Source organism: Ambystoma mexicanum, chromosome 3q (genome assembly GCF_040938575.1).
Source record: "Ambystoma mexicanum isolate Mex_15411 chromosome 3q, UKY_AmexF1_1, whole genome shotgun sequence".
Classification (NCBI taxonomy): Eukaryota; Metazoa; Chordata; class Amphibia; order Caudata; family Ambystomatidae; genus Ambystoma; species Ambystoma mexicanum.
This window is the reverse complement of record NC_090926.1, coordinates 687,651,219-687,665,681: the sequence shown is the minus strand read 5'-3', so window position 1 is coordinate 687,665,681 and position 14,463 is coordinate 687,651,219. Positions and strand designations below refer to the sequence as shown.

Sequence of the window (14,463 nt, the reverse complement as noted above, 5' to 3'; positions counted from 1 at the left end):
GAACAACATCACAGATACAATGACATATGGAGTGCTTTAAATGATCTGTATGTCTTAATGCACTATGGCCTTGCCCCTTTTTTTTGGTCCATTATATTGCTTTTTTGATATAATGTATGTGCTGTACCTATTAGCTTGAGATGTTTGTAATTTACTTTGTTGCTTCGTTTGTGTTTCTTTATCTTTAAAATAATAACAATTAAAGAAAAATGAAACTCATTCCCTGCAAGTCGATCTTCTGTCCAGGCTAAAATTCATTTGGATTTGTGAGTCTTTCCACTGGCTCCATGTCCTCTCATGTGACTGCATTGTTCTCGTGCCCACACAAGTATCTTGAATTGAAATTTATACTATCTTGCCTACACTCAACGTGTTGAAACTTCTATCGAAACTGCTGATCATGATCAACTCCACGACCTAATCTTTATCAGGAACACCAATCTATGTATATTAAAGTGAACATGTGTGGGTTTGTGGCAAAGTGTATGTTCCCTATACAATTCCACACTGTTTCACCAATCTGCAGTCTGCTGTTAGGACCCTCTGGACATTGCTGGCTGCATAAAATCTGGACACCCCACCACTTTACCCGGATTTTAGCAAAAGTGAAAATATAGGTGTGGGTTTGTGGCTTTGCATATGTCCCCTATATGATTCCACACCGTTTCACCAATCTGTACCACATTTTGCAAAGTCACCTGTAAGTATCCTCCAGAGATTACTGGCTACATGACATTTGGACACCCCACCTCTTTCCCCGGATTTCAGCAAAAGTCAGCATTTGTTTGTGGGTTTGTGGGTTTGTGGCTTGGTGTAGCTTTGTTCCTATACAATTCCACACTGTTTCACCAATCCTCACCAAATTTTGCAGAGTTACTTGTACCTATGAGGGAATGAAAGCCCGGTCAACTACGGTATATCAGCTAGTATTAACATGAATTATTTATCTTGTTCCAACCAAGCAATTGTTGTCTTCAATGTGCCAGATGAGCTTCACGGCTCATTTGTTCTTTTAGGCATTTCTGTCCAATGAAGGAATTCCAAGACCAGACCCCAAGATGTGTTTGCCCAACTCCTTCCCTTGGTATTATTTATTGTGCTTATGGTTTCAAATGAGCCTTACATGATATTTAATCTAAACATACACAATCAGTAATAAAACATAAAATCAATAGTCAATACATCAATTAGAGAAACTATAAAAAAGTATTCATACAATAGTTAATCCAATTAATCAATTAGCATATATAAATAATAGGCTAAATCTATTTGAGTATACCTATCATCTTTAAAAAAAAACGCAATAGTGACCGTTTCAACACAATCGATTCTGTAGCGTTAAATCTTGTCCATAAAAGATGGCTTATGATAAAATTCAAGGAGATATTATCCTTTTGACACTCACATAATAGAACTAAGTGCTTTAAGGTTTTGCAAACTTCCTAGGAAAAACAACATACAGAAAATACTGTTCAATGTTTGCTCCACTGCGCTACGTTATCGTTAGTTTCCAATAGAGTAAGCCTAAAAAACGCATGTAATTACTCCTAACTTGGGGAGACAGGAAATTCCGCAAATAAGATGACATAATGCCAAATTGCTTGTGTATTAAATTCAGGTCGCCAAACCTTTTATATTTAAGCATACACATGTACGTTTCACACCAATCCCATTGGTGAAATTTTCTCTTTAGTGACTGCATATTCGGAAACTCTCCTCTAGCGTAATACCAAGTTGTTGCAATACCTAGTTAGACACCTGGACGTACGTAATTTACATCCCCTGAGCATCATTCCTAAACTTGACAAATAAAGAAATTGGAGTTGGATTCGAAAACTTGTAACAAAGCAAGAGCCTTTCCCATGTCAATCTTGTGTTCATCGAGATCATGACGACACATTTTGGTAAGGAAAGAACATGTTTTCAAATTAAACCTTCTATTGCAGTCAAGTCTATCTTATAGAGGGACTGATGTATTTCCAGGCCATATAATAAGGCCGGAATTGCCTTTCCCTCGTAGAACTTTCTCGTTGCTGACAACGTGATTTACCATACTTGAATAAAAAAAGGTTTCATTTGTTGACCCAATTGCATAGGCTTTTTCTTAATAAGAGATAAGATTGTATTTTTATTTGTCCGGGACGTAACTGTAAAACCCAAATAAGTAATCTAATTTGCAATTTCTAATTTCCTCTTATATGACCCTCAGCTAGCAGATTGGACCTTTGTACCTGCCCTGAACTATATAATGTTGGTCTTTTTCTCAATTATCACAAACTATTATCCTTTGCAAAATTAGAAAACACTTTAATCCTTCATTGGAGTCCCACTCTGGAACAATCAAATAAAACAATATCATCAGCATATGAAACTCATGATATTTTCTCACCATATAGTTTTGGAGTAATCATGGTCACATGGGCCAAGTAATCCCGCAAGTCCAAAATATATAAATGAAACAGTAAAGGGGCCAAGATACAATTTATGTAATGTATTTCCTTTCTTGTAAATTGGTACTAAGTGCTCAACAAAAGAAGTTTTCAGAAAACACTGCTCTTCTAGTATTTTAGTAAATAAGGCAAATAAATACGAGGCCCATATCTCTGGATTTTCTTTTAGCACCAGATTACAGAGACCACCTGGAGCCCTGGTATTGTTACTCTTCTTTATCATAAAAGCTACATCATATCTATCAAATGTAAGATGTCAGGACCCAGCTGTTGTGTACTCTATCTCCCTCGGGCGGGTTGGTAGAAGTGGGGGAGCAAATAAGGCTGTAAAATGAGCCAACCAGACTGATTACGCTATTGGGCTTTCCTGGCCCACGAGTTGTAAATGATCACATCCATTTATTAGTTTCCAATAATTTATGTCAATGTCTGATTTACAGAAGAAAGCATGTGTTCTCCAGTCCTTTGCCATTCTAGCATTTGCAGCTGTTTCACACTGTTCTTGTATTGTTGTTTTATATTCTTAAGAGTTACTCCAAACTCCTTACTCGGATCAGTAGACCTTTTTAGCGGTCTAATCTGTATCCTCATTTCTTTTTTATACTGTTGAATGGCATAGTTAAAACCCAGGGATCGTTCCAGTCGAGGTCGGTGAGGGGAAGATATTGCAGCTATGCATCTTTGCAGCTATGCATCTTTGCAGATATATCGGGAAATTACCTGGTGTAAGGACCGCACCACTAAATCCTGGGTTCCAGGATACCCTATTTTTATTCTTGTTTGAGATATCAAACCTGACGTTCCCACACTTTGGGCAGGCACATTACGCATCCCTTAAAGGTGGCATATAGTAACTTCTGATCACCTAGGTCATTTCCCAGTATTTAAAAATGAATACATTTGTTATACAATTTCTCAGAGACAAATATGAAATCGATTCGAGAGCTCTGATTTCCCCTATGCCATGTTTCATTGCTTTCAAGGTCCCTCACGAAGTTGCCCTTTAATCTAGAAATATTCAAATCCTGCAGACTAGAGTCATCTCCTGATATGACGTATGATTATTATTTAAATATTTTATTAGCATTTGTGTACATATAAGCAGCATTAATTTATGACGTGTGATAGGTTGTTCTCAGTACATCATTCACAGAATTGGTGATTTTCAACAATCAACCTTTAAACAACAACAAACAAAAAACATCTACATGTTGGCATGTGATTGTTGCTGTATATGAGCGTATGGCAATGTGGTTCCATTAGCTCAGTGGTCATAGCAGGATTGTCTGCGTCAGGATGAGCTGCTTCGTTAGCTTGCATTGTGTTGCAGGTGTCCTATACTTTCGGTGTGGCTTCAGTGGGGTCTATCGTCCGTAGGGAGGAACATGCCTCTTATTAGTGATTTCCATGCTTCGTACGTGTTGTTAATGTCTGCGTCGGTTCCAGTGATTCCTGAGCCCCAGGAATCTGTCTGTGCCGTGGTCCAGCACTCTATTTCCTTGTTCCATATGCCATACTGTGGGCCACCCTTCGTTTTCCATACCATTGTTATTGCCCTTTTTGCCAGTATGCACGCCATGTTCATTAGTTTCACAATGTGTTTGTGTTTGCTCAGTCTGGTGTATATACCTAGCAAGAACTCTTCGGGTGACCAGTCATATCTTGTCACACCAGCTTTCCTACATTATTGTTCTATGGCTCAGAAGCACTGTATTTTGTTGCATTTCCAGAAAATGGGCATCAAGTCAGCATCCTCGTTACTGGACGAGGGGCATTTTGGTTGCACTTGCTTATTGAAGCCAGCCACTCTCGGTGGGGTCATGTAGGTCCTGTATAGAACGTTTAACTGAATTAGTCTAAATCTGGCGTTCCTGGATACTTCTTTCGGGTATGTCAGTGCCTTTTCCCATTCTTTCTCTGTGATGGTAGCTTCAAGATCTTTCTCCCATTTTTCTTTCAGCGTTTCGCTGCGGGGGTTAGGTCTGTCCGATAATTGCCATACAACCTGGACACAGGTCTCCAGCCATCGCCCAGGTCGTACATCGTTTCAAGCTGGGGGTTAGGTGTGGGTTCTTGCGGACATTTCTCCCATTTTTCTTTGGCTGTGTGCTTGATCTTTTGGTACCACAGAAATTGTCCCCTTGCTAGCCCCTCTTGTGTTTGTAGTGAATCAAAGTCTCTAAAAGCCCCTTCCTCAAACATATCTCCCCAGGTGTACAGGCCCACCCTTTCCCAGCTCCTTATTGTGGAAATGTCATCAGGCGCCTTCCATACATCCGCTAGGATTGGGATGTCAGGTGAATAGGGGTGGTTCAAGCAGAGTACCCTTTTGGTTCTTTTCCACACTTGTCTACCTAAGGTTGCTATCATGGGTGTGTTTGCAGGTTCTGTCGGCGTGTCCCATGGGATTTCTTTTAGGTGTGTATGGGCTATTAATCTTTGCAGCAGGCCCGATTCTGTGTTGGTTTCGTCGGACAGCCATTTGATTACATGGCTGAGCTGCGCTGCCAGGTAATGTTTCTCGAAGTCTGGGAGCTGTATTCTTCCTTCTTTGTGTGGTAATGTCAGTATGCTGAGGGAGAGTTTGTGGCAGGACTTTCCCTATGCGAAATCTCTGAGCAGTGCCTCTAGTTTTCCAAAGAAGGCTGTCCCTATGTAGTAGCATACGTTTTGGAAGTAATACAGGAATCTTGGGAGGATGATCATCTTGGTGATCGCTGCTCTGCCCATCATTTATAGGGGTAGTTTGGACCAGAACTTTGTGGATTTGCGTAGGCCCTTTACTACTGCCTCAGTGTTGCTCTTGTGAGCTTTCTCGGGGGTGTGCTTTATGTTGATCCCCAGATATTTAAACGCCTCTGTCTACCATTTGATCCCCACTACTGGTAGGTTGTTTGCATCCTTTTCCCTGAGCCCAGCCAGCGGGAATGCACAAGACTTTTCCCTGTTGAATCTTATCCCAGAGTAGTGTGCGTAGTTATCTAGTATCTCTAGTGCTAGTGGGGCATTAGTTTGCAGGTCACTCAGATATAATAGCACATCGTCAGCATAAAGCGATATTATGTTATAAGTTCCTCCCACCTTTATCCCTGCGTCAAACAGCTGTTTTCTGAAGTATATGGCTATTGGTTCCAGCCCCAGGATGTATAGCATGGGCGATAGCGGACATCCTGTCTAGTGCCCCTCTGTGTGGGCCAGGCTTTCGACACCACTCTCCCCGTCTTTACTCTAGCCATCGGGTCGCTATATAGCACTTTGATCCATCTGACAAAACCCTCCCCAAACCCGAATTCTTTTAGGACCTCTATTAGCCATTCTCAGTATATGGAGTCGAATGCCTTAGTGGCATCCAGAGATAATATTGCCATGTGCTCATCATTATCTAGGGTTTGTGCCATAATGTGCTGGAGTCGGCGTAGATTAGCAGTTGTGTTTCGGCCCGGGACAAAGCCGTTTTGGTCATCATGTATTAGGGTTCCTATCACTTTGACTAGGCGCTTGGCTAATATAGTGGTCAGTATTTTGCTGTCGTAGTTTAACATCGCCAATGGGCGATACGAGTCACTTTCCTCCGGGGGGTTTGTTTGGTTTAAGTATCGGTACTATGAGTGTCTCTCTCATAGTTTCCGGGAGCGTCCCAGTCTCGTATGCTTCCACGTACACTTTGTGTAGTAGCAGGGTCAGGGTCTGTTTGTAGGCTTTATAGAACTCTGGTGGGAGTCCATCACTCCCCCCCTGGTCTTACATGTGGCTAGGGATATGATAGTCTCTGTCACATCCTCAGTGGTGATTGCCTCGTCTAGTGTTTCTCATTTTTCTTTGTTTAGTTTAGGGAGTCCTATTTCTTCTAGTGTGTTTTGTATGTCTGCCTTCGGTATCGGAGTGTCGTGTGCGTATAGGTTGGAGTACAACGCTGCAAATGTGTCATTGTTGTGTTTTGTGTATCTCCCCATTTTCGCCTTTGAGCTCTGTCGGGAGGTGTTTTGGGTGTTCTCGTTTGCATAACCATGCTAGTAGTCTGCCTGGTTTGTCAGCCTCTTTGTGTGCTCTTGTGGTGCAGGTTTTGTAATCAAATTTGGATAGCCTGCCCAAGGCTTCTTGGCATCTGTCTCTGGCCTCTATAAATGTTTTCTCTTCCTCTCTGGTGCCCTGGGTGTGGGTTTCTAGATGTTCTATTTCTTTTTCCTGGGACTCCAGTTGTGTTTTTAGCATTTTTCTGACACCTCCTGCCCTTGCTATTATTTCGCCCCTTGTTACCATCTTCATTGCTTCCCATAGTGTGCTACTTCTGGTCACGCTTCCCCTGTTGGTGCTTACGTATTCCTCCAGCCACTCCCCCAGTCCCTCTCTGAAGGCCAAATCTGTAAGGGCTTCAGTGGGCATTCTCCACATTGGTATCGGGGGCAGAGGGCCCTTCGTTTTCCAAGTCATGAGTAAGGGTGAGTGGTCTGATGCTGATCTGCCCAGGTACGGCACTGATTCTATTTGTGGTAGTTGGTCTCTGTCTATGAAGAGGTAGTCTATCCTTGTGTACATTCCATGTGGGGATGAGTAGTATGAGTAGCACCTATCTGTGGAGTGTGTCTCTCGCCATGCGTCTGCCAAGTCTAAGTGGTCTATCATTGCATTAAGTGCTTGGGGAGCTGCGGCTGTTTGGTGTTGCGGTGGTTCAGATCTATCTAGGATCACGTCTTTTGCACAGTTAAAATCTCCCCCTGCATATAAAGGAGCCATCCCTGTGGTGAGTTATTTTGGTGCATAGGAGCTTGAGATGTGTGGGTATACCGTAATTGGGGAAGTAAGAGTTTGCTATGCAGATCTTGGTCTGTTCTACGATTCCCCACATAATTAACTATCTGCCCTCTTTGTCTGCTTCTGTTCCCAGTAGCTGGAAGGGCACTTCAGGGTTCACCCACATGAATACCCCTCTCGCATATTTAGAGTAGTATGCGCCATGTCCTTGTCCACTCTAGTGTTCTTTTAGTTTAGTGGTGGCCTCTGCTGTAAGGTGTGTTTCTTGGAGTAGGGCTATCGATATTTTCTTTCTTTGTAGAAAGGATTTAATCCTGTTTCTTCTCAAGTACGTGCCCATTCCCCTCACATTCCATGTGAGTATTCTAAGTTGCGTCAACATGGTCTTGTATAAGCGTCACCTTGGGCCCGCTCTGTGCTCCTCCCCTTGTGTCTGGTGTTCTGCTGTTTGGCTCCAAGCTCACCAGGTTGCACTCCTCCTCAATTGCATTTTCACTAGGGTTTATAGGGTGCTCCTTTCCACTTTGTTTAAACATGTAGGCGGTGTAACGGTTATAATAGATAACATGAACTAAACAGTTGCACCCAGCAGCTGTTTTTCTTTTGCAGAGCTCAGGTGCTCTTGCACCATCTGGACCCATCCTGCGTTGTAGGCGCAAGTGGTTTCATACTGACAACAGGCCTGCACTGATCGGTTCGTGGGTTGGGACTATGCGCTCAGTTGGGGGACTCAAGCGCATCCCCTGGCCGTTTCTTTGCAACTAGTTGTTATTATTAACGTATCTCAGCCAGGAGTTGTTTCCGTTGGTGGCATGGTATGGTTGTGGTGTGCTCTCAGGATTGTTACGTTTTCAGTCTCAGGTGGTTTTTATTTATTTGCCTCCGTCTTGTCCGCCAGATTGTTGTGTTCCATCCACATGTTGGCGGCAGCTGGTGCTTCCAGGAACACAGCTCGCCCCTTGTATAGCACTTTCAATCTGGACAGGTATTAGAGCATGTATTTTAGGTTCAGTTGGCAGAGTCTGGCCTTGATTGGGACAAAGGAGTTCTGTGCCCGCTGGACTGCTGGTGTGTAATCGGGATAGATGGTTATCTTGGAGTTGTCTCGTTCTATCCCTCCACCTTCTCTTGAGTATTTGAGGATGATCTCCCTGTCTTGAAAGTTAAGAATCTTAGCTATCACCGGGCGAGGGTAGGAGCCCGGTGGTGGTCTCTTTTGTAGGGATCTGTGGGCTCTTTCCAAAGCAAAGCCCTGCAACAGTCGTCCTACCCCGATTTCTTGCTGTATTAGGGCTTCCACATATCTGGTGGGGTTTGGTCCCTCTGTTCCTTCTGGTATCCCGAGTAACCTGATGTTGCTGCGTCTGGCCCGCCCTTCTGCATCTTTGGTTCTCGCTTCTAGTGTAGCCACCTTTTTTTCTAGATCTGCCACTCTGATTTTCAGATCTGCTGTGTTGTCGGTTGTTTCTTGTAGTGCTTTCTCTGCATTGGTTACCTTGCCTTGCTGATTCAGGTTTTCTTGTTTGCCTGCAGGCTTGTTTGCAGCCTTTCACTAGTGTTGGGGGCTATTTGGGCAAGCAAGTTGCTTGTTTGGGTCTCGCTGTGTGTTTTCCAGGTCGGCTTGGGCTGTGTGGGTAAGCTGCTTGGTTCTCCGCTTCACTGCGTCAGGTTGCAGGCTTTTGCATGTATTTTGTGGTCTTGGTTGGTGCACCTGATCGCACAGTTGGCTTGTGTTCCGTGTCACAGCCTCGGGTCTCTCAGGCACTCAGGTTTTGTTGTTCTGTGGGGCCGCTCTGTGTCGCTGTCATGCTGACCTTAGTTTGAGTGGGCCCTGGTTTTTCCCCATTTGGCTGTGCACTATGTTTGGGGCCCCCGCAGGGGCTACCAGCTTGTGAATTTGTGGGTGTCAGGGCGGGCCCGTGTCTGCCTTCACCCCTAGTGTTTGTTCAGGGTGCAGTGCAGGCTTTATGTTGGTCTGCTTGTGTCCCAGCCTACTTTAACAAGCTCACCCTTCCTTTCGCCCCGTGGGGGTGCCCCAACCCACTCAAGTTAATGGTACTGGTGTTTCTAAGGGGGCAGGTTTTTGGGCCAGGGTCTGGTCAGTAGGGGTTATTGTCACTTAGTGAGTTTATGGCTCTTGGCTCACCTTGTGTGTGTTAAGTCGTCAGCTTGTGCGTCTCGCCGCCTGCCCGACAGCTCCTCGGTGCAGCCTCCCTGTGGCCTCGGTCTTCCGTTGTATTGAAGTCTACGCTCCTGTCATGCTCCTGTCTCGCTCCTGTTTCGCTGTGGTCCCTGTGCGTCCCGGCTTCGCTTCAAGCCCGCGCTTACTTATTGGGGTGTCCGTCGTACCTTGTCGTCCTCTGTTTGGCAGCTTATCTTCGCTCCACTCAGGCGCAGGGTGCCTCGCGTGGTCCGCCTCTGTTCTTGGTGCGAGTGCAGCTCTGTTCTCGCAGACTGCTTACTCCTGTCGCTTCGGTAGTATGGATGTGTCCGTGCGCAGTCGGCAGTTTGTTCAGGAGTACTGCGAGGCAGCTTCTCACTCGGTTGAGATGTGGCACCATTTAGTCCTTTCTCATCGTATTTTCACGGGTGCAGGGTTGCGTCCGTCATTTTGTGAAGACGTGGGGGGATTCGTGTAAGGCGAGATTGCTAGCCCGTTCTGATCCGATTTTCACCGGGCTAGCTGCGGTTATGTAGCGTGACCCTTTGGGTTGCGTTAAATGTTCTTTTTTCTTAAGTTGGTGTCGTTTGTCCGTCGGTGCAGGATCAGGGTGTAGGATCTCGGCCGGTGCTCCGTGCTTCAGGCTCCTCACTCCATGTGCACTAGGCCATGCCCCCATGACATATGATATGTCATTTATAACGCACCTGTACAAAAGTCTTTCTTACGCCTCTGATGCTTTGTGGGGGTGGCATTAGAATTTTGTGAAGATGAGGTATCCCATGAGCAATTTGAATTAAAATCCCCCAGAAGAAGCACATCATCTCTCAGAACTTACCCAGTTTCTGACCAACTGGGCGCATCTGAATTCCTACCCCCACCTCACTTTTCCTTCTCCCCCTCCCCCTCGCCTGTACTGTCTGTGCACTTGCACGATCTGAACGTACTATGCCTCAAAGATCATCTATCTTTCCTCCCTGTCTCACCTCCTGCATGGTAGCACCTCTACTCTCTTGGAAATACTGCAGAATTGTTGTCAGACCTATTTGTCATTGGCCCTCATTCCGAGTTTGGAGGTAGCCATGGCGCTGTTAGCGCCATGGCTGCCTCCAAAATCAGTCCGACTCCGGTCTGGTGAAGGGAGTAATTACCGGTCCAGTCCGAGGTCGGCGGGACCGGTAATTCCCCATTCACCAGAGCCATTCCCCATTCCCACTTGAGCCCCCATAGGGCTCAATGGGAAGGGAGAAGGCGGCAATAATGGTACTGCAAATTAGGGTACCGTAATTGACCCCATTATCCCTTTGCCGGTCCCGTCCATAACGCCTGGTAAAAGAGGACCCGCAAAGGGATCTCGGAATAGGGTGCAAAGGTATTACCGGCACCGGTGTCATTATTATTACTGGTGCCCGGTATCCCTTTGCGCCCAGGTCGTAATGACACCCTTTTAATTGAATCTATGCACTAACTGTGCCTGGGCAGACTGGTTATCTCCACCTTGAGCGCCTTGAAACACCTGTTTTGTGTATAGACGCTATAAAAAATAAACATGACCATACGATACCATAGATAAGGGCCAGTCTGAACAAATCAGAAACATAATAATATCAATAAAATTGACGAAGTAACTGTCATTGCAATGTGACCTTGGAATTTGACAACACTAAAACATAAGTTACCTATCAACAATGTTTACATCAAAACCAGTGAAGACTCATATTGGCTTCTTGTCCACTAGAAAGGTTATGCGCTTTGAAACACCATGTGCTGCGGAGGTGTATTATAATGACCTTGAAATAAATACATGAAATAAAGTCAAAAGCAGCCTGAAACTTAGTGGGCATTATGGAGGTTTTTTTCTACTTACCCCGCAATCATTAGCACCATCTCCACACATTCCTACGCAATAGCTGCAAAACAAAAGTGTTGTGGACAAATAAGTAGGCCATGCCACATTAGTTATTTACATTAACAACTGATATCATAAACACTAAATCATTGTTTATATTCACTTTCAATGACTTTTTGTATACATGCTTAGACTTTTTTTTAATAATGACAAGGAATAATAAACCACAGCCCAACAGAAAAAATTCACAAAATTAAGAATTAAGAACTATGATTGGCCATGAAAACCCTTTCAAATCATTGGGCTTTTAGGAAATCGCTGAAAACGTATCTGTTTGGTTAAATATCCCTCCTTTTTGGAGACTTGCTTCTCTTCCACTCCAGCGCCATGATACCCTCGGATGACCGTGCGCTAATTAAGTTCATTTAACATAACATAACATGGCATTGCATGTATGCCTCTCTGGTAATGGTCTATCAACCAGTGCTGTAGCAATATGTGTTCTCCAATTTTCTTTTTTTTTCTTTTTGACAACGCCCACACCCAGTGGTATCACAGCGTTAATACAGAGAAAGTACAAGAAAATGGATTATGTACAGTGACAATACTAATCATATTTGTTGAACAGCCATGTTTTGGTACATTCATTTTTTTAAGGTAAAGAAGGATGGCTCATTCAGGGTTTGGCATGGGAGTGGGTTCCATAGTGTGGGAGCAGTGACCCTGAAGCCGACTCCTTCAGCTTTACTTTTCCTAAAGCGTGGGGTGAACAGTAAGATACTCGAGTTCGATCTAAGCAAGCGTGTGGGTGCCTTTACAGTGATGCAATTGGTTAGGTACTAGGGAGCTTCATTGTGAATACAGTGATGAGTCAGAGCGGGGGGTTTGAATTCTAGCCGGGCTTTGTGAGGGACCAGTGGGCTTCACGTCTTACTATGGAAATATGGTCCGATCGTTTGAGACCAAAGGCAGCACTCAAGGCTTTATCCTGGAGCAGTTGTACATTTATGAAGATTTGTTTTGGAGGTGTTCATGAGTAAGACATTGCAATAATCAAGTTTGGAGAGAATGAAGGCTCATGCCAGAGTAATGCAGTTGCTCGGTGAGAGGAACTGTCTGCACAGAGATATTAGTCTAGCTGTGTAGGCAGTGGAGAATGCAAGGGCATTATCCTGTCTGTTCATACTAAGGTCGACCTCTAGGTAAACCCCTAGGTTTTTTATTTGCTTATATACTGGGATGGGAGTACCGTCAATGAGGAAGGAGGAAAATGCGGGGGTCAAGCTTTCTGAGCGTATGGGGGAGCTTTTGATGAGAGCTCCGTTTTCTCATCATTCAGACATGTGAGCGGCCATCCAGTTTTGAATGGTGCTATAGACTTCATTAATTCTAGTGGAATCATTAGCATGGTCTCCAGAGAGCAGGATGAGGAGCTAAGTTTCATCAGCAAAGTTAGTGTAAGCGATGCCATTAGCGTTCAGGCAATCAAAGAGAGGCTTGGTATAGGTGTTATAGAGGGTAGGCAACAGGCAGGAGCTTTGTGGTACACCTACAGGAGCTGGGATGGCAGAGTCTCCTATGAACACTCGAGTGGTGCGACCACTAAGAAAGGATTTAATCCAGGCAGTAGCTTCCAGGGAAAAGTGAAAATATTGCTGGAGTTGTTGCCAGAGGCGAGGGTGGGGGCACAGAGTTTCACAATATGTGCTTGGCAGGAGTCTCCCTTACAGTAAGGTGGCTTGAGGGTGCTGATGGTAGCAACGACTAGTTACGGAAAGACTAGGCTGAACGTGAACAGGGGGTGATGGGGACGTGGGCATTCAACTGTGGGGCGTAGATGTCCATTTTATGCGATTTGCCTGTGAGCAGGATTTTTTTGCCATTGATTTTGGATACTAGGGTCTCAATCTTTTTGGAGAGGGCATTTTGTATGGTATTGCACCAATCCTTATCGGCTCGTGAGGGTACTGCAGGCGGGACAGGAGTCATCCACAAATGACACTAGTCATCCACACGTGTTTGCAGAAAAAGGTGGAAGAAAGCTGCTTAACCCTCGCCAAACTGCAATTAACCGCCAAGATTTATCCAATGTGTCACCTACAAACATTATTAATTTACAACACTATCCATCTCAAAAGGAACAAGGATAACCGGAACCAGTGACAGGCACCCTGATGACCTTCTCCCAAAAAAAGATAGAATCTATTTCACCTCCTGCGGTCAGCAGGAGCATACAAGAAGCATTGGCAACAATATAGACAACCATTCGTCATGCCTCCCAGAGCAACAGGTTCCCTGTTCAACAAAGCTAACTTGCAGCCAGCCTGGAGGGGTACAGGTGAGGTTTAGAGGTGTTCTCCTTCTTTTCTTAGCGGTTCCCGTATCTGTTGGCTTATTTTAAGAGAGCCGTGTCCATCCTGGAATGTTCCCCTAATTCTTAGGATGGGAAGTTGGTCTTTTGGGCTGAAGGATGAAAAATTAGACCAATTTAGGCCTGAATAAGACAAGATCCCCCAGGAAGAAAGGCTAGCGATCACTCGAGAGCCCCTAACTCACCCAAACACCTGGCAGAAGTGATGGTGACAAGAAAAAGTGTTTTGAAGACAACAACCTCCATGAATAGGATCATATTCCACATAAATCATAATATTGACAATACCTAACAATTATAAACAACTTTACAATTGTATCTGAGATAAAAGCCTTTTCATAAAATAATGTATTTATTTAATGTGTTATAGTTTAAACATAAACGTTACACATGTAAAATAAAGAAGTACAATAAATAACATTAGTTATCATTACATGGACTAAATAAAAACAATCAATACAACAGAGACAGACAAACAGATAATATTACAATGGACAATTCATGAAATATAACCGATCTAAAATGAGATAATTCAAGCAAAATAATATTTTCGATTTAGAGTTTACAATTTATGTATTTACAGTTTAAAACCTCAATGAACGTTACCAGTACAAACCTGATTAGGAGACAGTTAGGGGCTGTCCTTTTAAGTTCCTTACAATTCATTACATAGCGTGGTTTTAGTTTCATTACATAGCCTTAATTTATTTAGTGCACTACATTTGGTTACTTCCATCCAAGGTAAGTCACGAGAGGCTTACACAATCGCTCTGGGTTGACTGTTTCTACCTCTTTGTCCTGGGACTGTGTGAATAGGTCAGCCACTACCTTCCGAATTCTGAACATGGCCATATGAAGCCCCTTGTTTTAGGAATTGGTG

The 14,463-nt window shown here is 44.1% G+C and overlaps 1 protein-coding gene across 1 annotated transcript in view; it reads right to left on the bottom strand.

Annotated features, from left to right (window-relative positions):
* Positions 1–14,463, bottom strand: part of LOC138448004 (probable cation-transporting ATPase 13A5) — a 512,982-nt gene that overhangs the window by 133,158 nt on the left and 365,361 nt on the right. The window contains exon 22 of the mRNA XM_069604536.1: positions 11,231–11,273. Within this exon, the coding sequence (XP_069460637.1) occupies positions 11,231–11,273 (43 nt within the window). The remainder of the gene's footprint in view (positions 1–11,230; positions 11,274–14,463) is intronic.